This window comes from Anser anser (genome assembly GCF_964211835.1).
Source record: "Anser anser genome assembly, chromosome: 19".
NCBI classification, from domain to species: Eukaryota; Metazoa; Chordata; class Aves; order Anseriformes; family Anatidae; genus Anser; species Anser anser.
In genome coordinates, this window is record NC_139740.1 from 12353395 (window position 1) to 12378039 (window position 24645).

A 24645-nucleotide genomic window follows, 5' to 3' on the forward strand; every position below is an offset into this window, starting at 1 on the left:
GTGCATCAGATGAGCAAGTACTGTGTGAAAGGTTTGAAAATAAAAATTAACGTTTCAACTTCATCAAGGCTTCCCTCCCCATTCTGTTCAGCCGGGTCACCGCGTATCGCTGCTTCAACGCTGCGCTCGCAGCAGCTTCCTGACAAACCCCTTTCACTGGCTCCTTGAATAGAAATGTTTCTCCACATTAGGGATGGTATGAACTAAAACATGTCAGTTTTATTTCAAAGACTTAACTAAAAACGGCTGCTCAATATTGATGGTAGACTAAGGGTGTATATGTGAGCTGATAGTTGTTGAAGTATCTTTCATATGTGTTAATGTAATAAATGATACATTTTATTGCCCAGTGATGTACAGTGGCATAAATTAACAATCTGCATATACTGTTTGAACAGCCTTTGTGAAAGTGACATTTCATTTACCTGCGTCAGGTTCTTGGTCTGTAATTTTAAACAGCATTTGGAGGATTATGTTGGAAATCAGCCAGCCTGAAGCCATTAAAATGGCTGTGATCAACAATTCAGAATCTTTTCTGAATGTAAGGAAAGCTCTGCTTGGCATAATTATTTAAAGCCAAGGTCACAGAAAGTATTTAAACCTTTGAAATTCATCATTAAAGGATTAATTTTAACTCAGGAAGACATTGTCATTTTTGCTTAAAAATGGAATTTGAATCTCAATTCTTTTCTTTCTTTGATCTTTTTTTACATGTGTAGTATAGCAAAAGAAAAGTTAACTTCTTTACATCCTCAAATTAAAGTTACAAATAATCCTTCATAGGGAAATATCTTTAATAGACTTGAATTGTCATTTCTGTCAGAAATATTTTCTTTTAATTTATTGGATTTTTCTATTTTTTCCAAATAAAATTGCTAATTTTAAGCACTATTAACTGCTATTAAAAATTACGTTTTTTTAACTTAGCGTATTTTTTTTTTTTTTTACTTCTAATCAGAAGAGCACATGTTGAGTAGAGAACAAGGAAAAAAAGTCTTTTGGAAAGTCTGTCGTAAATGTGAAAAAATACCTTGCATTTACCATCAAATCTCCCTCTACTGTTCTTCTTCATTTCTGTCTTCCAAATGTAGAGCTGTGGAAATTGGCTACAAAGTCAAAGTAGCTTAAAGGGCAAACTCCATATAAAGGTCAAAAGTAACAGTTTCCACTAACTCAGTTTCAAATCTTGATCCTCTTAAAATCTGCAGAATTTTAATGGAGATTTTATTTGAAGGGGGTTGACTAAAATACCTTAATTGCAGCATGAATCTTAAAACTTGTTTTTAAAACAAGCAAATCTCGTTCCCCTGAAATTTAGGACAATATGGGAGAAAGTTTTGTCCTCCAAACTGACTTCTTTTTGCCAAGTCTTTAAAGATTGTTTAAAAATCCAAGAGGAAGCTGAATTTCACTGTTTAGGCTTGGAAATAGTCGTATGGCTGTCCAGATTTTCTGAAGGTCAGTCCATTCCCACATGAAGGATCTCATTCCTCAGTGGGCTGTTTTGTGAGTAATACTGATTTCTGTGTGTATTCCTTTGTGAAATTGTGGACTGTTGTTTTTTTTTTAAAAAAAAAAAGGCTAAAATTTGAGTGGAAAAAAAAAATAAAATAAAGGTGGGTAAAAGAAGACATAGGATTTATGTGGTATTGTCCTCCCCGTAGCCCTGCTCCAGTGGGGATGGGAGGAAGGAGAATGCGCAGAAGAGATTAGAGAAAAGGTTTTCATTGCAAGCACACTGGACATTTAAATATTTGTTGGTATTTGTAGACAGCTTTTCAATATTTAGGTAAACATAGTGTAATTTACTGAAGTCTTTACTTTAAAGTTGAGATTTTAAGCAATAGAGAAGATAGGACATTGTTTATTTTAATATTTTATTTGATTCATTTTGTTAGAGATTACAGCATACAATGCCAGAAAGCTACTCAATAAAAATCATACAGTAATGTTTTTGAACCTGTGATTCTAAAAGCAATTATCTTCTGACAGTTATTGCATCTCCCGATCAGTAGGGGAATGATAAGCGGGAAAATATTTAACAGGTTGCCAAATGACACCGTGTAACCCACACTATAGGAAAAATAAACATATCTATTGACATGGAAAAAATAATAAAGGGAGCAGTCCATAATTTTCCACTGACCCCCTCTCTTGCAGGCAGTATTTTCACTTAAATACCACTTTGTAAGAAAGTGAACGACAGCTGATGTAAATATGTACGTTTTAACTTCTGCTGAACCTGGTTGGACAACCCAGGGGCACCTCTGAGATTTCTCCAGGCTGGCCACCACCCCATGAGCAGTACGGTCCCTGAGAAGGTGACGAGGGCTCCGTCTCACCAGGGCTGGGAAGGCTTGGGGCTGGAGGTCCGACCTCCTGCTCCCCGGGGCAGGGCCCAGCCGTGCTGTCTCCCCACAATTTGCTTGTGTTCCTGACCAGTGCTACCAGCCCTATAAAAGCGTGGGGGCTGTAGCCCTGAGCTTCACGCGCCTTTCTTGCTGAACCACAGGTTGAAAGGGTCCAGATCCAGCCCCAGGGGAAGGGGCAGAGACACTCCCACCCCAGCACTTGGGTTCCTGTGGAGCATCTGCCCAGGACTGAAAACCTTCGACAGGCTCTTACAATTTGCTCTTGGCTGAGTACACTATGGTACGCTTGCGTGTTTGTAACTTAGAGCTGTTCTGTCAAAGCAGACCTCTTTCTTGAGCTGTTCCTGATTTGGACCTGGCCTTCTAAAGCCTCCCTGTTCATTTTTGCATGTCTCCTTCCCCATCATGTGAGCCACATTGCTGAAGATAGAGGCGTGCGGAAGGCTTGTAGGCATACACAGATCTGATGGGCATTTTTCCTTGTCCCAAATGTCCTGTTCCCTCAGAGGGCTGGGGTATAGACTCAGAAGTGCAGAAGGGAGAGCAGGGCAGGCAACTCCCTTCCATCAATCTTTCCTCCTTTTCCTAAGCAGGGCTCCTACCACCCTGGAGCCACAGATGTTATGTCGAAATAGGGCTGAGCTGGTGCAGGAGCAGCTCCGCGTGTACTTGGTAGCTTGATGCAGAAGAAGGTGTTCCACCGGGCAGCGGCAGTTCTTCCTTAGCCTTCTGCTAGGTCAGGTGCCACAGCCCCATCACCCGTAATCGCCTTACTGCTCACCTTGTGAGTCGTAACATGGCACCTGTATTGGAACACGGAGCCGCCTTATCAGATCCGGATAACAAGCCGTAATGTGCTTAAGGTCGGATAAACTCTGCTGGCCATAAATCAGACAAAATTCAAGGCGACAGCATGGAGCATTTGAAACTACTTATGTCCTTATGACTTCAGTACTTTCCTAATGTCTATTATCTATCTTTTTACAAAAACGGCTTGACAATTTCTCCAAAGTATTTACTGTATGTTAGTTAAGGAATCTTATATATCACCTCAGAGGAACACTTGTACTCAATCATAGTGATTTAGTGTTGCTTTTAAAGCTGTTCATATATAGATTTAGTTTGCCTGAATTTCATTGCATCAGGTGATTATAGCATTTTCAGATATGATGGTAATTTTTAGTATTTGAAGTCACACCTCACTGATGAAATAAACTGTTTAAGAAATGAATGTACTAGACATACTACTGCATTTAGGCTCTGCTAATGAGGAGTGTCAGCAGCGGGGAGATAGGTGGGTTGTAGGCTGCGTCAGCAGCACGTGCAGGACCACTCCTCAGCCAGGTGTGACAGGCTCCACAAAGCTTATGGGCATTTTCAGGTTTGCCAGAAATTACTGAAAGAAAGAGACAAACTGCATTTCTAAGTGTGTGCAGATGTGAAGCTTGGCTAACACAACTGTTTGTAACATTTGTCTGTGGTATTTTCTTGGCAAAGAAAATGAGCATTCAGAAAGCATGACCCTAGCAGATCAGTAGACATGCTAACAATGCTCAAAGGAAGCAACCTTGGAACGCTGAAAATACCTCATAAAAAAGCTCTCTGAGCAGTGTACATGAGTAAATTGGAGTGGGAGAAAAAGTTTTTTTTTCCTCTAAATAATTTTCAACATTCAGCTCTTTATTGACTTCTTTTCTGTAGTTAAATAGAGAGTTTTTGACTCATCCTGTTAATTCTTTATGCAGGTTCCAGGAACATCTAATTCTTTTTCAGTGCTGCTTTTCTTGTGGAGAAGTAATTTACATTCTTGTGTATTGACTCTTCTTAACACACATGTTATTTGATTACAGGATGAAGCTGTAGTCAAAAGAGAAAAAAAAGGGGGGGAGAATCAGCACTTTAGTTTCTGGACTGCACATCTGATTTGATGCAGTTGTGAAATGGCTCATTTTACCAAGATGGGACTCCAACATAGCATGTAACTTGGCCAGAGCTGTGCAAATCCGTCTGGTTGGTTTTAATGATGTAGCAGTTAGCTATACTCTGAGATTTCTGTTACTTCAAATAACATATGACAGCTACAGTGTTTTCTCGTCTATACCTGTTACAATCGTTCCACCTACATCTGGTGGGAAGTCCATATAAAACTGCAATGCCCGGGAAATTTGAAGTTAAGATTTAAATTTGAAAGAATATATATGTATGTGTGTGTGTATGTGTATTTTTGAAAGAATACGTATAAATATACTCTGTCAGTGATTACTTCCCTGATTAAGATTAACTATTCTGTATAATAATGTTTTAATATGATGTTTTTTGTAGCAGGGACTTTTCTTGGGAAAAAAATGTACAGATGGTGTTTTATGATTGGATGTTTATTTATTGAAGAACTTGTACTTGCGTACAGTTTACAATTAAGGTACTGATAATGTGCCCTACAGACCTTTCAGTCCTTCCTTTATCACCCAGCTTCATGACGCTGGATACATTAACCGGCAAGCGCAGCCCTGGGAATGCAGTCCAACTGGACATATTCATTGGGCATACTTTCATACTGCACATGTAGAAATATCTTTATTTCACAGTATCTATGCTGGCATGATTCTCAGTACTCGTGCAGATGATGTCATACTGTTCAATCCTGGCCAAAAAAAAAAAAAAAAAGGAAAAGAATATGACATCTTCAAAGAAGTTAGAGAGATTCTAAGAGATGCTCTATTAAAAGTATTGAGTTTCCTCTAAGCAGTTGCTTCTGCTCATAAAAAAAAAAATAATAATAATAAGCATTGCATGCTTTTCGTTAGCTTACACCACTGAATGCAGTCTCTCTAGCTGTTGTTCTTCTCTGCCAACTACATTTCATTAGCTACCAAAACTGGGTCCATCGTTGTATCTAAGACCTTCTGGGAACTGGACATCTCTGCAGCAATTCTGTAGGCTCCTGCTTAGACTTCTTAGCACGATGGAGACTTTGATCTGAGAGACATCTTTCACTTCATTAACTTGAACACTAATAGTGATAGTATAGAAAGTTCAACTGGATGCTCACAAAACAGATTCTATTTTCATACACTTTGCAGTGATACCCTGGTTATTTACATGGGGGCAAGTAGGTCAGCCATAAAATGTGGACATGTATTCTTTCTGAGTATAATGATATCATTAAACTGTATCTAATTATAGTGTAGACATATGTTTTTCTCCGTGCTGAATGCATTCAGGATCTCCACCAGTTGTCATACATGTGCCATTTTTTATACTAAAAATTTTTAAGTGTTTTTGTATTACACAGATTCTTTTAGTTATAAATAATCTAAAGAGCATCTCCTTCTTACCAAGAGGAGTTGCATGTTCCCCGAGTTTCTTGATTTTTTTTTTCATTATCATCTGAAAACCATTGCCTGTTCCAGAGTAGTAACATTTCTGTTGTTATTGTGTTGTAGAGTCTGTTAGTTCTTGAACAATTTTGACATGCTGGTGTTAGTGATCTACCAGCTAATGTTACTCAAAGTGAGTTTAGTAGTTTGGCTCTATTGAAGAAATCCTGCCAAAAGCCTAAAAGATCAAGAGAAAAGAAATGTATTTGAAAAAAAAGAAAAGATCGAGCAAAGTTAGTATATGTTTTCATGAGAAGTGCCACTTACTTAATGTCTGTATCCTGCTTCTATGAAGGACAGCAGACAACAACTCTGCAATAACATTTTTGCTCACAGAGAAGGGAGAAAAACCAATTTCTTCTCTAGTGTGTCCCCCTTTGCCCTGCTCAGTCTCTTTCATCCCAAGGAAAGAAAGATGATAGTGGACAAGGAGCACGGTCACAGGAATTACATCATCCCACAGGGGAGCTATTTGGAAGAGCCTTCAGTCAACAGAGCCAAATGCAAAGCAAAATATGGTAGAATAATTTCAGGGATATTTTACTCAAATGAGACTGAAAAAAAAATCGTCTCTTTCCCTGCTGGTGTTATTTCAGAGCAATAGGCTCAGTTACCCATACGCAGAGTTACTGTTCTCCCACCTCCTTTGGTTGGGGCGGGGGAACATCCAGAAAAACAAACTAGGAAACAAAAGGTAAGGTTTCTGGCATCCCTGCCCATGGCAGGGGGCTTGGAACTAGGTGATCTTTAAGGTCTCTTCCAACCCAGGCCGTTCTATGATTTCTGCCCACCAATTTTATTTATAAACTTGGTCCAAGAGGTAACCAAGGATAGCTGATATCAGTACCATTGCAGAAAAAAATATCCATCCACAGCCACTAGACTTACTTTACAACATCTTAATTAATGTTTGGAGAAGAGAGCAAGCACCACATTATTCACAAATAACAACATTAGGTTAAACATTAAAATGCCCAAGGTACTACTGTTAAGAAACAGAAACCAGGCAAGAGGCATGATTGAGCTAAATAATAAGTTATGACAGAATATGTAATTTAAAAGATAGCTTTCAACAGGGGAAGCATTAATACAATTAAAATTGGAGAACTGTCATCTGGCCTGTCTTGCAGTGTGCACTTTTATTCATTCCCTATCACATCAGTTACAGTTGGCTGGTTGGGAAGCTTGGCTGTAATCTCCCATGCCTCTGGGGAGGAGAGTGGGCTGGTGGCCCCTTAGCCCGACCTTGGAGGATGTACCGATGCGTTTAGTACGACTGTTTCAGTCTTAACTTCTCTGAGTATGGAGTGCAGGAGGCTTTTTTCAGTTGCAGGATGACTCTTCTAATTATTTTTTCGATAGTTTTCAGAGCCTTTCTTCACTATCCAAACTGTAGTACACCAGATTTATCTTGTAATACACAACTGCTTATTATTTTAACTTTATTCAATATTTTTAATGCCCAACTCAATCATTACCTCATTTTCCTCCCCCCCCCCCCCCCACTATGCGTCTCAGAAAAAGCTGACTGCATGTAGGTAGAGTTTTCTTTATGAAAAGTAAGAAAACTGAAACATTATTATTAATTTTGTCTTAATTCAACAGATATGCCTCAAATATGATCGATTTTATTTATCTTTATGTCACAGAGTAGAATATTAGCAAAACCACTGGCTATTTTCCAGTGTAGTAGCTAAGTGTAATGTAAGATTACTCGGTTTTGTTTTTGTTTTTTTAAACAGCTAGGCCGATTAATTATGAAATAATTTTCAGAATTATTGGATGAATACCATCTGGTCTGAGTGCCTAGACAAGGTAGGACCAATCCTACAGTTGATGTGCTGTTACTGGGAGGCAGTACCTGCGGTGATCCCTGGTGATCTCGCGGGGGCTCCCTAATGCAGGCAGCTGTAGGTAATCTACTGTCTGCTCCACCTGCCAGCAGTGACTGCTGTTTGCTACTTGGAGTTAGGAAGTAGTAAGTAGAAATATCTCGTGCATCCCATGCCAGGGAGCTCCACAATCCTACTTTTCTTGAAACTTTCTTAGGCGATGTGCCCCGTATGCAGTGAGTCTCTCAAGACCCCAGACGTGAAAGTCAACGCGAGCTGAAGCTACCCCCATGGAACATGTCCTTGGCATATCTGCTTAGGGGGGCATTTAGATCTCAAAATTTTTCACTATACCTTTATCTTAGAAAGAAGGTTCAGTTATTTAGGACCAAGCTAACATAAAACACATTTATTGTATTTTTAAATTCTGGCACAATTTGAAGACGTTTATACTTACTTGCTCTTTTTTCCTATCTCCATAATGGAGCAGTGCTGCAGGTGGCTTCTTTTTTTTCCTCCATTTTGGAGGGAAAGGAGTGTTTGGGAAACAGGGAGGGGGGTAAAACGGTGTTATTAGTCCTTCAGAGTCTTTAATGTGAAGAAACAAAAGTGTTCCAAAACGACTTGCTGATAGCTGCAGAGCATGTCAGGGAATGAAACCCACCTTCATTAAGTGAATGAGAAAGAACTCTAATTGTTTTGAAGTTCTTGTGATCAGTCTGCATGCGCTTCATTGTAATGTGATACTAAAGTGCCTCAATTATGATTTGTATATTTTGGTGCCAGAAGGTTTTTTTCTTATGCTAAATTATTAAGTTCTGTCAGCTGCTGGGCTGTCATATAGAGATACAGTAAATCACATTATATTTTGTCATGGATTACACAGAGCAATAAATTTGGGAACAGAGATCAAAGTAGTTTCACAATCACATCTGAGTGTAGGAGGGGTGTTTAACTTGTAGAAAATCTGATTTAGGTGAAACTGTTGCAGTTCTTGTGTGAATTTGAAATGAATTTGGGTGTCTGCTTGAAAGTGAATAAGGTACAAATCCCCAAAAGAGTTCTCCTGCCTTTAGTTCACAGGAGTTAATTCTGACCTACAGCTGCAGGACGGAGAACAGATAAATAATTAAACATTGGGAATATTAAGTGTCTCACAGTGTCTTATTTATGCTTTTAATTGCTTTTATGATTGAGCAATATATTCCATTCTCCTTTTAATTGGGACTTTGCTGGACTTGTGCACAGCTAGTTGTTGGTACAGTAATGCTTTCTGGCTCCGAGAAGTTCTAGCGTTCTGTTGGGGAAGCTTTGTTGTATTTAAAACTACAGAAAGTAATCCCACATAATCTTGCTGAGGAACACGGATTACTTCAGATTGTAGATTTGTTAGGGGATTGTGCCTTACTTTGAATGTTTGTCTTTCCAACTGTAAAAGCTTAACTTTTGTTGGGCTGTCATCTAATGATGTAACTTAGCAATACCCAGCCTGTCCTTTTGTTTCCAGTTTTCCTTCTATTTAATAAAACAGATTTGCTCTCAGAATGATACTTAGGATTTCTTTCTAGTCCTTATCTTTTTATCATTTGCTTATTACTGCTACACAGTTCAACTTAGAACAGCAATAGCAAATCTAAAAAAAGTAAAAATCACATTCTTACTCTTTATAGTCTTTTCAGGAGCCTTGTTGTCTCTCCTTGGCAAAAGTCACAGCTCATGAACTTGGCTAGTATCAGATGATAAAGTGCATGGGCCTCAGAGATCTCTGAATTCTGCTGAAATTCTTTATTGTAAAGCCTGCAACCGAGTCAACCCCTGGATCAGGGTCACATCTCGGTACTGGTGCCTTCTAGTTGTGGAGGAAACATTAGCTATGACTTGAATCATCAAAGATGTTTAGCAGCCTTATCCCTTCGTGCTTTTACTGGGCGTCAGCTGTTTGTGTACCAGAAACATCTGGGCCTGAGTGATACAAACTCTTCTGTAAACATCTTTGTGCTGGAGTGGGGGAGAGAGGCGGGATGCGCACAGCAGTGAGGTGTCCTTGGAGCAGAGGTGCCCGATGTTGCTGATGAGCAAAGGCAGCCTGCAAAAGCTGCAGTCATTCCCTTTGGGTACATATTTTAACTGTTAAGGCTCTGAAAAACAAAATGCCACCACTCTTGATATAATGTCTTAAGCCCAGTTTAAGTGACCATTTAAATTCAGTTAGAAGAAAACCAGGAGATATTAAGACCGTAATTCAGGAACGTATTTGCAGAGTACTAGATTTAAATACATAACTGAGGGAGAACTAGGCTTCGGTATCCTTGCACAGAGAGCGTTTCATTCTCAACATCTTCACTAGGTTCACTCACTTCATCTTACAGGAATGGTGAGCAAAAGAAGGAACCATGCCATAACATAAAAGCCATCTGCCTCCAAGCTTTTCTGGCCGAAGTCACGGTACATCTTCAGATTAAACTATAATTTGCTGTCTGTCCTTCAAATTTCTGACACATACATCAGTGCTATCTTCGTGTAACGTAAACTTAAGGCATTGAACAGTTTCATATGGAAAGACTAGAGTATTAATCTGGTGTTAAAGCCTTGTAATGTATACAAGGCTTGTGTTTTGGGCCAAATCATGCGGTTGGTTTTAGGTAAGGTGCCTGTCTCACTGCAGCACTGAATAGAAGTCACTGTTAGTGAAGCTGGGAAATATTTATGTACTTAGTAAATCCATTTAGGTGCAGCTAGTAATTACGCTGTAGTGTAAGGTTCGTACAGCTATGGCGTTGGCCACCGTGAAGCTGGAGTCTCACAGAAGAATTACTGGAAGAGTTAAATGGGTGTATTTAATTTCTGTACTTAATTTCAGAATGATTAAAGTATGCCATTGGTTCAAATGAAAGGACTGGAAATAAGAGTTTTCCTAAGGCACAAATTGCACAAGCAGTTTTTCAGGAGGCCCCCATTAAGCAGGGAATTGCAATACACTGCAGAAAGGCAATTCTTCATGAAAATAGAGGGTCAAATCCATTCCTATTCATTTTTTTTCCCAATGAAAAGCGCTTGGCACATGAATGAGAGGGTGATTGTTTTTTTTTCCGTGAAGATGTATGTTTTTTAAAAAAGGAAGAAAAAGATTTATAGACCTACAAAAGTGGAATGTTAAATAGAATATTAACAGGATTTGTGAGTATGACAGGTTGGGATTTCTGTCATTCATTTTGGAAAGCCTTGAAGTCTTTTGGTACTTGACTAATTATTCTGTTAACATCGTTTTGGATATTGAACCAGTTTTAACAGTCTTTTTGGTGGCTCAAATTACATGTTTGAACTGGTATGCTATTTTCACTCTTACACAGATTTGGTTTCCATTTGCTATCTGATTGGTGGGAAGAGTAGGAGAAAGAAAGGGTATTGGAATAGGAAGCCATTATTAGAGGCACATAAGGAAAAATACATGTTTCAGGATTTGAGGTAGAAATGAAACTTTTAGGTACAATCAGATGAATTTAAAAAGTGATCTGCTGATCTCTGAAGTTTTAACAGATATCGTATGGAGAATTTTAATGTAATAAAAATTGCTACAGTTAGCCATTCTGAAGGTCATTTTCTTTTGACATCTGTCAAATTACATAATCTCGAATTTTGGTGCAAAGCATAATGCTGTCAAACTTAAATAGAAATATTCTGGTGCTGGGCTTCATGTTGTTGTTTTTGCTTTGGTTTGGTTTTTTGTTGTTGTTGTTGTTTAAGGTAAATGGGCCCCATTTACATTAGTTCTTTGATGTTAAATTCTTTGCTGCACATCAGAGAACAGTTGCTTCTTCCCTGGAGCAAATTTTCTTTCTTCTCCTTCCCCTACCCTTTGATTTTTCTTTTTTTTTTTTTTTTCCCCAGTTTGCGTACAATTTTATCTAGCTAATTATGGAGGATCAGCTTATGTATGGCCATCATTTAGCTAGTTGCAGGCATTTTGAAAAATGATTATTTCATAGCCAGTACCCTAAACAGATTCCTTGAATCTGCTTCTCCGTTAGTGATTACGGGTGTATATGTATACCTCTCTACTTCACAAGAGTTACGTTTGTGAGGTTTTTGGTGGTTTTGTATTGGTAAGACTGAAATCAAATTAAAACACTACAAGACTTTAGCTGGTTCATGTATAGATGAGCAGGATTTCACTAGGCATGCTTGACTCTATCTGTCTGCACTTGGGTTGCAGGAGTTCATTTTCGTATTAATTTTGTAGCATAACTGAAAGCATATTTCTAATTTCCAAAAATCACCATTCCAAAGCTGAAAGATTTGCACAGGTTTGTACCATTCTAAGAAATTAACAGCTGCATTTTTGATAAACATTCAAGACGTCCTAGATGCCGACGAATGACAAAGTTGTTCACGTACCTGCAAACCCCCTAGTGCTGCGGCAGCTGCTGTCGCACCGGAGGTGTCCATAAAGCCCCAGGATGGGCAGCTGCCACGCAGGACGCGTGTGCCCAGACGTGGCTGGTGGCCGAGCCCACAGCTGGCCTGTCCTGGGCTGTCCCAGGCTGCCCACGAAGGAGGGACTCCCTGGAAGAGCAACAGGCTGCAAGCACGCTGTGTGCACAGTCACCCTCGTGCTCTCTGCAGCTTCAGGGTAGACCTCCACAGGTCAGACTTCAGCAGGTGGTTGCCTGTAATGCACGCAGCAAAAGTTCCAGTTCCATCAAGTGGAATTAGACCTGAGTCTCCTCTAATACATCTAATACTTTAAAAACAGTGCACTTGACACTCCGTAATTAGGGCATGACATGGTATGCATTTGGAGTACGGACCTGTCATGGTAGATCCTTTGCTACTTTTTTCTTAGTAACACAGTTGCGTTTCATGAAAGGAAAAACTGAAAATCAGATTGTGTTCGAACAGCATCCATTAATTCCGATACCACATCTGTAGTGCTAATGCCGTTTTTAATTTTTACATGAAATGTTTTGTTGAAGTCGGTGCAGTTTTGCTCAGCAACCACAATATGATGCTTTAAGGCTTGTTATAGAATTATGGTTGGTTTTTAAAACCAATTAACTGCAACAAGGACATAATCTTTTTTAATGCAGAAGTCCTCACTCTGTAATATAGAGTAACTGTGTGTAAAATTGTCGTAATCAGATAATTTTAGCTAAAACGCGTATTAACTGTGTGAAACTAAACAGAAGTTAATTTTTGAATCAGTGGGATTCCTCTGTGGCTTATCCAATTTAAACCGTTTTATTATAGAAATGGATATTACAATCGATATTTCTGACAAGTTTTTGCCAAGTGAGAATTTCAGCAGCTACCTCTCACACGTGGAAAGCCCGTTTAAGACCATTAACTATATTTGCAGTGCTGCCCATTGCTATAAAAAGAGTTAGACTTTAATGAATACTGGCTGACCTTCCAAATGTTCCCCTTCCAGTTGGATTTTTATTCATTATGTTTCTGAAATAGCATGTAACCTGAAAGTGAGGGAATGCCCTTAAAGTAACACAGAGGCAGCCTGTGCTTCATACAATGCACGAGCCGAGCAGCCTGCTACAAAAGGAGGAGCCCAGGAACCTGCTGCTTGTGTACACCATGCCATTTTTAACCTTCTCGTTTGTCAAGATAAATGTAATATAAATCCTCAGCTATGATCACTGTGCGCAGCTACACGTTTACTTTGCAGTCTTTACTTTTTTTGTAAGTAAAAATACCTTTTTTTTTTTTTTAAATATATAGCAGTGCTACATGTGCCCCAGGTTTATGCCTCCCTAGGCTGCAAAGCAACAGCTGGTAGCCTGGAGGTGTTAAATTAGTTTAGGTGCAGGTTTGAAAAAGGAAGAAGTTTGGTATTTCTGCAGTAAAAGAACGTAATGGCAAAGAGCGTTCCTGTGCTTTGCAATGAATTAGATCTTTCCAGCTGACCACTGGGATACAACTTGCAGAAATTGCTTTCTGTGTAGCTTGTGATGATGCAAGACCTGTACAGTGTTATGGATCTGGAGAGAAGGGCTGAAGTCAGCAGATGTCCATATAGTCTTGATTGCCGATTTTAGATAGTTTTACCTAATGTTAGCTATCTCCAGTGGGAGTTTTGGTACCTCTGAAAATCAGGCCCCTCAAATAAGGATGTTGGGGCAGCAAGTAAATGCAAGAATTTGTAGTTTGTTGTTGACTTGGAGACAAATTGGAATTTTGTTGAAGCCATTACAAAATAAAGTGTTTTAATTGTCCTTAAAAGAAATGGCAGGATGCACTTTCTTTGTCCTCAGTTAGGAATAAAGCTGGGATTCAGCACCTCTCTTTCAGCCCTCCTCTGTCATGGCTAGCTCAGGTTGCCCTGGTCCTACGTAGTGTGAACAAACGAGTTCTAATTTGCTTATGAAAGTTAGGGGTGTGTTTTTGTTATTTATTGGGATTTCTTGTATGGGTTCAGGAGGTTATAGAGCTGCTTTCATGAAAGACGAAGACTTTTACCCCAGGCAAGCTGAGTGAGAGCAGCTGTAATGTGATCTTTGCAGCGCCTTGCTGCCTGGTATCTCTGCTTTCTGGGAGTAGCAGTAATTTAATCTATTACTGTCATTTATTTTTTACATTTTTCCTAAAGATAAACTGGCACTTTCAATCGCTTTATGATAGGCAGTGCTGGTAAAGTGTAATCTGAAACTGGATGACAATACAGTGGAAAGAGTGTTAACATGGGTGAGCCCGAGTACAAAGAGAAATGTAGGACAGAGCTGTCTGACATAGCTGCTTCTGTGTTACTGCTCTCCAGTTATGCAGCCCACCAACATGTGAGCCCTTACACTGTTTGTGGCTCACTGTAAATGATAGGTGTAGAAAAAGTGGAATTTAATTTGTCTGGTGCTCCAAAATTCTTGTATATGTTATCTTAAACCAGTATGTTGTGTCGTTATTTCTATTTATAACAAAACAAAAAGTGTTCTTGAAAATTAGGCACATACTTGATAATTGGTTTTGACCAACTTTTTTAGTTTGTTTTTTAATACCAACAAGCACATGAAATATAGAGACCTCCATATGTTTCATAATCTTGGAATTTGAAGGGATTTAAGATCTTGAATTGCAGTATCATGTAAACTTTAAGATTATTTTTAACTGGCTGTAATATGCTTATTTTAAGCTGCACCACCAACTGCGTGGATGGCATGAGATGATTTGAGCCCTATCATGCTCTGCAGCAGTGCTTCACAAACACTGTCGGCAACTTAAAGCCCCTAAATTGTACTCCAGGAAAATCAATAAAACCGTTTGCTTGACTGAAATCCTTCGTGTTTGCAGAACCAGAGTTTCAGTCTTGCAGCTGGACCCAAGCAGGGTTCAGAGGCTTTGGAGGCCCCCCAAAGCCGCGTGCTGGCCCTGAAGGAGCGGGTGCTGGGTGCTGGGTGCTGTGCCGTGAAACTAAGGAGGACAGATCAAAGATTTTAACATGAGGTCAGAGAGATTCTGAGAAGTTAATCAGCTTAAATTTGCTTCAGAACTCAGCTACATAATACCCTGTCCCCTAAGAAAATATTTTCCTTAGACACCTGTCCTCGAATCTGAGAGCCAAGAACAGGAGAGCGCCGAGCGGTTCGTCTGAGGACAGCGTTTGGGTGCTGGGCTATCATGTAATGCGGGGTCGACTTTACTAGAAAAATACGAATCAGAGTTGTGTCCTGAAATTAAATGGAAAATATTCTTTGAATTATTATTGTCTCATTGTTATTGAAAGTAAAGTATTTGAGGGAAAAACCTTAGGAGCTACTTTTCCCCAGAATTATGAAAGTATCTGCTGATTGGACACCGCTGCGACAAAGCAGCCTTGTTTTCACTCAGTTTTGTTCTTTATCTTTGAGTTTTGAAAGAAATGCCTGGAGAAGGGAGCTGTGTGTCTGAGAGATCCCACTTGGCTCAGCTGCACACTGGGGTTGATTTTCAGCTTAACCACAACCTGTAAAAAATAAAAATTAAAATAAAAAAGCAGGAATGTGAAACTGGACAGAAGGAAGGTACAGACATCGAGCTGCCCCATGAAGTTCATGTCGTGTTGTACCCTTTTACAGCCTGTGCTGGAGCTTGGGACTTTTTCCTTCCCTTTTCCCTTCGTTTAGAGATGAAGTCACCCTGATAAACCGGAGCCCGCCTTCCTGCCTCCCCCTGCCGCGCACACACGCACGCTCCCTCCTCTCTCCCTCTCTCTCTTTTTTTTTTTTTTTTTAATCCGCAGAAGTCTTTATGTTTTTCTAATAATTGGCAGCAGAGGTACAATTTCTCCCCTCTTTTAAGTGATGAATAGTTGGCCCCAGATCAAAGGCGAGCCCTTGTGGTTTTTTGGCTGCCACAAAAGGGCGGTGGAGCTGGCGCGGGGCCCGGCGGCGCAGTGATAGGCATGCCGATGAGGTGCCAGGCGGAGGGCTCGGTGGCAAAGTGTCTGTACACGTTCCTCGTCCCTGCTAATCTGGCTCCTTTTGTGCGTGTGTGTGTTTCAGGCAAACAGCCGGCTGAAGCAGGTTGAAAAGGAGTACAGTCAGAAGCTGGCTAAATCCTCGCAGGTAGGTACCGAGAAGACAGGAACTTCCCATGGATTCATTTGATTTGGAGACTTGATGAAAAGTGTAATTGCTCCTGCTCTGAAGTGTAGGTCTTTATGATCAAGAGAAGCCATAACCGTTTCCCAAATCAAACATACAAAGTCTTTCTTACAGATGTTAACCTTAGAAAAAATACAGAACATCCAACTAACCAGAAAAAATGATTGTGGTTGTTTGTTTTTTTTTTTTTCTTTTTGTTTTGAGCTTTCTTCTTTTTATATCCCAAGAGGATCGAGTCCTCCACAGTCGGTGGGAACTGAAGCCCAAGTGCCCCAGCAGGCAGCCCTTGTAGAACAGCACAGCTTGGAGGGGCAGGAGCCCTTGCATAATCAGGAGTTGTGTTTCGTGGGACAAGGTGGTGTTTGCCCACGCAGCTGATGACAGGACTCCAGTCCCGACTGTGCCGGTTCGATGTTTATCATTGCTCCCAGCCAGTTCAGCATATTTGCCCAAAATAACATTTGGAAGAATGTAGTGTCCTGAAAGCAAACTGTTTTTGAGTTGAGTTTTTGTTCTTCAGGGTAGTCTTTAGAACATGAAAGATGAAAGTGTACGCTGAATTTGCATATATGCAAAAATGATAGGGCAGGATGACTTTTAAATGTTTCAGCTTTTTTGATTGACAGGCAGTACTGAAGTGTGAAAAATGGTGGAGATGCAACCAGAAGTTAAGCTTTGAATAATAAGAAAATTGCCATGAGGATTTATATGGAGGTGTCATTCTTCTCATTCCTCCAGGCCACTGCATAATGCCTTCCTTATACTTTCAAAGGTGTTTTCAGCAGTAGGAATAATAGTCTACCACACTTCTAAAATCAACAAAAACACTATAATAAAGGGGTTAGGAGCCTCCAGACTAGACAGAAGTGATCAGTGACACAATGACAAGAAACTGCAAACTTTAAAGTTTGCAAAACACTTGAAAAAATTTTAAAACTCTTAATTTCCACTTTTCAGCTACATTTGGGCCTCATTCTCTCCAAACTTGACCAGAATTATGGTTTGAGCAATTTCATTGGACTACCCTGTTTTTTCACACTATATTCTTTGAGACTGCATTTATCAGGATCATTGGTAAATATGTTGTTACATTAAATTTCTAAAAATAAATGTGTGTTTTCTGCACATCTATTTGCACACAGAGAGATGTGTCTATCCTTGTGGGGTCTACATCCTTTGAGATATTCCAGATGTGAGTGGACAGGGTCCTGGGCAGCCCACTCTAAGTGACCCTGCTTTGAGCTGGTCCCTCCCAACCTCTCCAGTTCCATGATTCTGCAGTCCTTCAGAGAGAATCCTCTCCTACATGCCTTTTTACTCATTTGTTGAGAGTCTTATAAAAAGACAAAAACTATATTATTCTGCCATCTGAACCTGAATAGCAGAAAATTTGTAAAACCCCAAAAGTAATATTTCATGCCTGTCAGACCTCGAGGAAGAGATCCTTTTCATTGCTAACTCCGTTTTACCTTTTGTTTGTCATTTTTATACTATTGTCGTGCCTAATGACCATAATCCAAAGTCAGCCTGTCTGTGCCAGAACAAAAGTGGGTCTTGGTCCATTTGTTACAGATGGGCTAATTCAGGCATTTCTGAATTTTTAAACAAGGGGCGAGGGAAATTGCTTTAATTGTTACAGTGGGAACAGCTAGGTAGCACCGGGCAAGGTAATAAATATCTAACCTAAATGTCATAATAAATTTTGTCAGGCTGAAATTTATTGGCCTGTAGAATAGTCTCAAATGGAAAAATTTGGAGACATGTTTTTTTAAGCTAGGCATTGCTGTAACTAATACACTGTTCTCTTTATTGGGGAGAGATGGACCCAGTGACCAGACCTGGCATCCCTCTGTGCTTTCTGTGGCAGACACAACACATACATCATATGTCAGGGCTATTTGGCACAATAAAGGAGTTTCACCCTGATGTCTGAATTTCTTTACTTTTGTGGGTTTGAATCAAATCCCTAAAGTTACTTGAACATAGTTTTTTTCTAGCTCAGTATTAATAATAGGTCAATTGCAACTTTTCTTGTGGTTGTGTTGCTGACAGCATCCGTCTAATCTTACGCTCTGTGGCCTCTTGGAACATTCACTTTTAACACCCACACAGAGAAGATATTTCAAGAAATTTCCTCTGAAGTTTATACAAAGTAAACAGATTTTTTCTCTGAAAAGTACTGCACAAAGCAGATCTTTCTCCATCAATTCATGCTAATAGTCCCTTGCCTGCATTTCAGAATTCCTATGCTAGTCTGGGGTCTTAACCCAGTAAAAGCTTTAAATCTCACTTTGATTATATTATTTGGTTCATTATTTAGTTATCTTTTTTAAAAAGTGACAGAACAGGATGTACACAAAATGGTGTAGGCTTCCGTGCCTTTAAGTTATCTTAATAATTCCTATGATTCATCACTTTTTCTCCTACTTCCTCACTGTTACACACCCAGACAAGCCAAATTTGTGCAAATTGCATCATGTAAATGATGATCTAAATTGCAAAACAGCTGATACTGCTGAATTCTGCCTAAAGAGGGTGTAAAGAGTTGCACCTATCCAGGTAATTTCTAACCTTTGGCCCATTGATCGCATTAAGAACAAATAGTGTTCCTTTTGATTGGTGTATTATCTTTTTTAGCATGTATTTGTTTTTAGAAAAGAAATGTGGAAATATCCACCTAGGTTTTACTCATAAGCTGCATTGCACTGTAGGATCTTCAGGGCTAGTAAAACATAATAGAACTTTACTCTGAATTTATTTCTTTAACTCCTTTTCCTCTTCCCCAGTGATTCTGGTACCTTCACTTGTAGAGTATTACTGCATCAGTCCTATCCTACTAGTAGGGTTGTTGTGTTGTTTTTTTTTTTTTAATTTGTTTGTTTTAAAAAAGCACCTTTTTAAAATAAATAAATAAATAAATAACTGTGCCCTTAGTATAGTTTGACGTCTCCGTGACAATGAGGAGGCCTTGCAAGCACATGAGCCTGCGTGCTCTGGTGTTCTCTCCCTGCACTGCTGTGTGCTCAGGTGTTTTCTGAATTAGACTGTATTTTCCTGCTACAGCAGCTTAATCTTAAGCTTGGATATGCACTCTAACTTCAGTAACTCTCTGTATGTTTAAGTGCTTTGCTGGTGAGTTACTTACACGTCAGCATAAAATCCTTCAGGCTTATTTACAGATTTTTATTTGGTTATGACTTCCCACAGTGACAAAAAAGGTGAAACCAGTACCTTTCAACAAGTCACGAGTGAACCACGCGAAAGGTCTGCTGCAAGGGCCCTGGACATTGAATCAGGTCCCCACTGCACTGCTGAGCAGAGCACGTTCCTTTCAGCAGCTCAGAAATTTCACCATTAAGTTCAACATTTCAGCCCAGTGTGTACACTGGGGCCTTTTCTTCTCTACAATATCGAGCCGTTCCATATCATTTTAGAATTCAAACACCACCATCCCTCTGTAAACTTGCAAAACTCTTTCAGTGCAGTCGAAAACTGGAAAAATCCTATATTCTGAAGATCACAGATGTGCTTTGTTCTTACGAGTAAATATTTTGGAATGTCGTAGTGGAAATCTCTTCCAAATATGTTGTGTTCAGCAATTTTTGTCATCCGCAGGCTTGCTATATTCCTTTTCTCTGTATGAAATTTCATGCTTGCTGGTGTGCAATATGTTAATTTAAAATGCTTAATTTGTGCAGCAGTGCTTGCCAATGCCATGTTTCACCAAGCATAAGAACATGCAAAGTACATGCCTGTTACTGAAGAGAGATTTAGCATGCTGTTTTCTTTTTAGATCATAGCTGAACTTAAGACAACCATTTCCTCTCTGACAGAGGAGAACAGCCGGCAGCAGCTTGCCGCGGAACAGCAGCTCCAGGAAGTTGTACAAAAGTTTGAAGATAAGAAGCAGCAGCTGATTACAGATAATAACAGAGCAATCAAGGTAATCTGGGGATTTTAGTCACTGATGCTACTAGCTGTTCTAGTGTAATTAAAAGTTCTGCAGCGGGCAGATGAATGCAGGTATCATTCCTGTTCGCACGGCACTCGCTAATTCCATTCACTGGACCTTGACTTTGATGTATTGGATGACTCAGGCTCTCTTTCCTCTAGCTGATCATACGCCTGCATAAAAAGTTTGGGTTTGGCAAGTCTAATCCATCCACTTCAGTCAAATACTTGAAACTTTCCTTTTCTCTTTCTTTTAATGTTGACTCAGATATTTTAACATATTTTCAGCACCTTTACTTGGTGCTTTCAGTACTTGGAAAAAAAGGTGAAAAATACGAGGTTGGAGCTGCACCACCTGACAGCCAGCAGCATCACACCGGCTTTGGTTTGGTTTTCACAAGGTGATGGCAACTTTCACGGTTAAGGACACAATGAAGGAAAGTATGTTCCCAGTTCCACTGGAAACTATATGCAAAGTCTTTGGTAAATATGAATGGAATCAAGTATTTTTGAAATTACATTTATATATATATATATTTTTTTTTTTTAAGAAGCTTTAAGATACTGCTGATTTTGAATATTCAGATTGTGTCACTGCTTTGACACCTTGATTCAGAGTGGCTGCAGAGAATCCTGCTGGAGCAAGTAGAATTACAATTTTTTTTTTAAACATTTTTTCTTTCAGAGTAGTGATGGGCAATGGAGGATTTTTTGAAACTGTGCAATCTGCTAGGGTTGAAAACAAGAACACTTCATTAAAATTGTGTAGAAGAAGGAAATGCCTTTCTTCTTAGTAAGGACATTTACTAGTACCAAACAAAGAATTACGTTGTTAAATCTAGAAACTTGTGAAAAAAACTTAAGTCCTACAGTTTTTCTAACTTCTTGTGCTGAAAAAGAAACAATGGGAATTTTTACATGTTGGACCTGTCCGTTGTTCAGTTATGGTACACTTAATGTTGTCCTCTGTATTTGAGTGATTTGCATAATGAAATTAGGTTGACCTTACTATCTCATCATCTGGAGCGCGTTCTTTTTACTTTTTTCATAAATCATTTAATAGTACTTTTCTCTTGAGGAACAAGTCTGCCTTTCTTTGTGTTTGTTCATTGAGGAACAGAATTCTCTTTCTGGCCGTTCTTTAGCCTCTTCTGTCAAAGGTATAGACATATAAATGCTAGCTACAATATTTTATCCAAATTGAATCAGTAGAGGTAGCTTTTATTATCTAGGATCTGTAAATAGAGCATAGTTAAGTCACATTATTTGGGGGTATAGGCTGGGTTTTGCCACTTAGGAGATTGCGTTATTAGTTCTCCAGCTTTCCAGTGGCCAATGGGGTATACAGAAACCCTGTGACAGTGGAGTAGTCTTCCATATAGTCAGAAATATGTCGATACTCAACAGTTATCATGTCTTATACCTCCTTGAGTTATAGATTTGAAAAACACATTTCAGGCTGTTTGCCAGCTTTTTTTCTCAGCACATGGTGCAAATGCTGCTGTTGAATTTATGGATTCACTAAACTAAATTACGTTTAGTGGAAGTAATTCAGCTGTTGATAACAGCAATTTTTGAACAGTAATGATTATAGGTTGTATGAAATCCTTCCCCATGTAAATGTGTGTTCAGCTATTATAGGCTTAATGTAGACATTATGACTCAAAATATAATGAAATACATATAAACCTGGGGAATTCTGCACAATCTTTGTAGTGGCCCAGTGAATTTTTAGCTCCAGTGCTCTAAGTATGTTTTCTAAGATTTGGTCAACTTGGGGAATAAATTGTAGGAGATATTATGCTTGGAGATCTTGAACTTTTTTTAGTATCATTAGTATTGTACTTGAAAAAAATCTTCCTTTGAAACCACTGACTTAATGGAAATGTACTGAAAGCCAGATATCCAAACAGAAAATTCTTAAGAAGGTGAACTGCTGCATATGCTTCTGGAAGCAGAAGAAGGTGTTTTTAATATTCAACCATTTGGTTTTTTGTTTTTTTTTACGAACCACACATATTTTCTAGACGACCATATGTAGAAATACTTGGCTTTTTATTAGCCTGGGGCAAAAAAGTTGTTCTTGGTGAAAGTGGAATCCTAGATGTACTAGAGATGGGGAACAACATCCAACCCAGGGTAAGCTGAAGACCATGAGAGATGATTAAAGAAACATCTAAGGACAAAGCAATTCTTAATATAGCATAATCCTTTCTGAAGACTTAATATAAGCTATTGAAAAGACTGTCATTGAAAAACAGGTATTTGCTAAATATAACATTGATTTAAACTAACATCGAGGAACAGATTGCAATATCCTTTCTATGGTATTGGGTGACTTCCTGTAAGACCTTCCAATTATTATTTCCTTTCAAAGGGAGAAATACATTTTTACAGAAACCAACTGGCTTTCGGAGAAGTTTCACGTTTAGTCAGTAAAGTGATATCCAGATGTGGATACCATAGTACATGATTTTGATGTTAATGCAAATTCCTGACTCTAAGTTGTTATTATTTCATGATTGTCTTGATTTTTTTAATAGTATCTTAAGCATTAGTGAAAAAGAATAAATGAAACTTAAGAACGTTTTGCTTCTTTTGACAACCTAAAAATCCAATCTGAGGAACCCTTTTTGGCTTCAGATGGCCTCAATTTGGGTCAGTTTGAGACATGCTTAAAGTACTTGGCATTCTGTATTGCGCTGTGATTTGTCTGGCCTAGGGCAAGTCAAAGTTTGGGCTGTCAGAGTCATAGAATCAGGATAAAAGTTTGGCTCAGGAACTTCCTTTTTTGTGGCTTATAAGGTAACAGGTTTGGATGCCGTCAAATTACAACATCTAACAGCAAATATCTGAGTAGATGTGGTCTGACAAAGCGCTGAACAACTAGGTGACTCCTGCCACTGCCTTTTTGCTATTGTTGAGTTTGAGCCTGTTGGGATTACGACAGTGTTGGCACAGAGAGCAGTCCCAGAAGCACAGCTCGCTGTTCACTGCCGGGTGGATATCTTTGCTTTGAACTTTCCAGGACTTGCACTCTTTGGAGCACAGTACAAGGATGCTGCAATTGGCCTGGCATGGGGCAAACGCAGCAAGGCCCACCTGGTCCCTGTGCCATGCCTCTCCTGTAATGTACTTACACTTCAAAGATTGGGAACCATTGGGTTAGACCGCAGGATTAGTTGAGAGCACAATTATATTCATGCCCTGCAGATGGTTGGAAAAGCTGCTTAAATTGCAATGTCTGTTAACCCATTTGTGATGCTTTCTGCTGGCACTTCAGAAGGCACCTCTCAGTAAGGTTTTGGGTGCTGAACTCTTGAGAATGCCTATGCAGGAGCTGTGTTGGTGATGTAAGTGTTGTGTAAACTTATTAAGGCTAAATTTAAACTAGCTGTCTTGCTTCCTGATAGCAATCTAGCCACAGCAACCCAGAGCTCAGCACACTCAAGTGGTCAGGGCATTTACCTAACTTTACCGACACTTGGCAGTGGTTACTGGCTGGACTGAGCTCCAGCATGAAGTTGATTGCACTGTAGAGATACCTTGAGGTTATTTATGAAATCCTAACTTTTTTTTTCTTTTCTTTATGAAATCCATTTGGATTCTGGGATTGAAAGTGCTGCAGAACTGCAAAATGTTCAGAGCGCTTTAATGTAGAAGTTGATGGCCAAGTGGGGACTCCACATCAAAAAGCAGATTCTGGAAAGAAATGGATGATGGAGAGCACGCAGTGACAAACCCACAACAGAAAAGGGAGAGAATGATGCTTTTTTGCCAGAGGAACCACATTTGTTGTTTGGCTCACATTACTGATTCTAGGATTCTGTTATATCCCCTGAATTAACACCAAAATTTCATTAGCAAAACATGTTTTGAAGATGACATATTTCAACACTTTGTTTGTCAGCCAGATTATGATCAGATTAATTCTGTTAATAAATAGAACTTAAAAGATTTCTAGGAAAGAATGTCATATAATAATGTTCCCCTTCGTGTGAAAAAATTTTGAAACAGTTGTTTTTCTTTGTTAGGTTTTAAAATATTGAGGGGGAAAAAATCAATAGTGTGTTTTATAGCCGTAACAGAACAAAGAAGAAAACTTTTGGTTTTAAACTGTTCAGACTAATGTGCTCATCAACATCATCATATATTTGTCAGATGCTGCCATACCTTGGAGCAAGAAAATCACTTCCTCTATGCCAAGGCTGGGCTGAGGGGTTATCAACACGGTGAAATTTCTCGGTGCAACTATACCAAAATACTCTGCTATAGCTATACGCGAGTCGGCCCTCGTGTGGGGTACTCAGTTTCCTTTATTCCGGAATGCTGTTTCCACTGGGGAGCCAGGGGGGTTACAGGGATATTGCTCTGTTTTGGCATGCTGTGCCAGCAGATTTCCCTGTCAGGAGAGCGCGTGGTCTCCTGGGCTCGGTGCTCTCCGCTCTGCCCGCATCCTGCGGCACCAGGGCTGCATGCCCTTCTTCTTCGGTTTGCTTAATCCCCCTTCCCTTTCACATTTGGTTCC

At 39.4% G+C, this 24645-nt stretch overlaps 1 protein-coding gene across 9 annotated transcripts in view; it reads left to right on the forward strand.

Annotated features, from left to right (window-relative positions):
- CEP112 (centrosomal protein 112) overlaps nucleotides 1-24645 on the forward strand; it is a 163328-nt gene that overhangs the window by 100053 nt on the left and 38630 nt on the right. For 4 of the 9 annotated variants that reach the window (XM_083804902.1, XM_083804904.1, XM_083804903.1 and 1 more), the window contains 2 exons: nucleotides 16065-16127; nucleotides 19960-20109. The exons of 2 other annotated variants lie outside the window; for them this stretch is intronic. In XM_083804902.1, coding sequence (XP_083661028.1) covers nucleotides 16065-16127; nucleotides 19960-20109 — 213 coding nt within the window. Of the gene's footprint in view, nucleotides 1-16064; nucleotides 16128-16370; nucleotides 16573-19959; nucleotides 20110-24645 lie in introns of those variants that run through there. 3 more of the 9 variants (XR_014573911.1, XM_083804908.1, XM_083804907.1) reach the window with 2 other exon arrangements.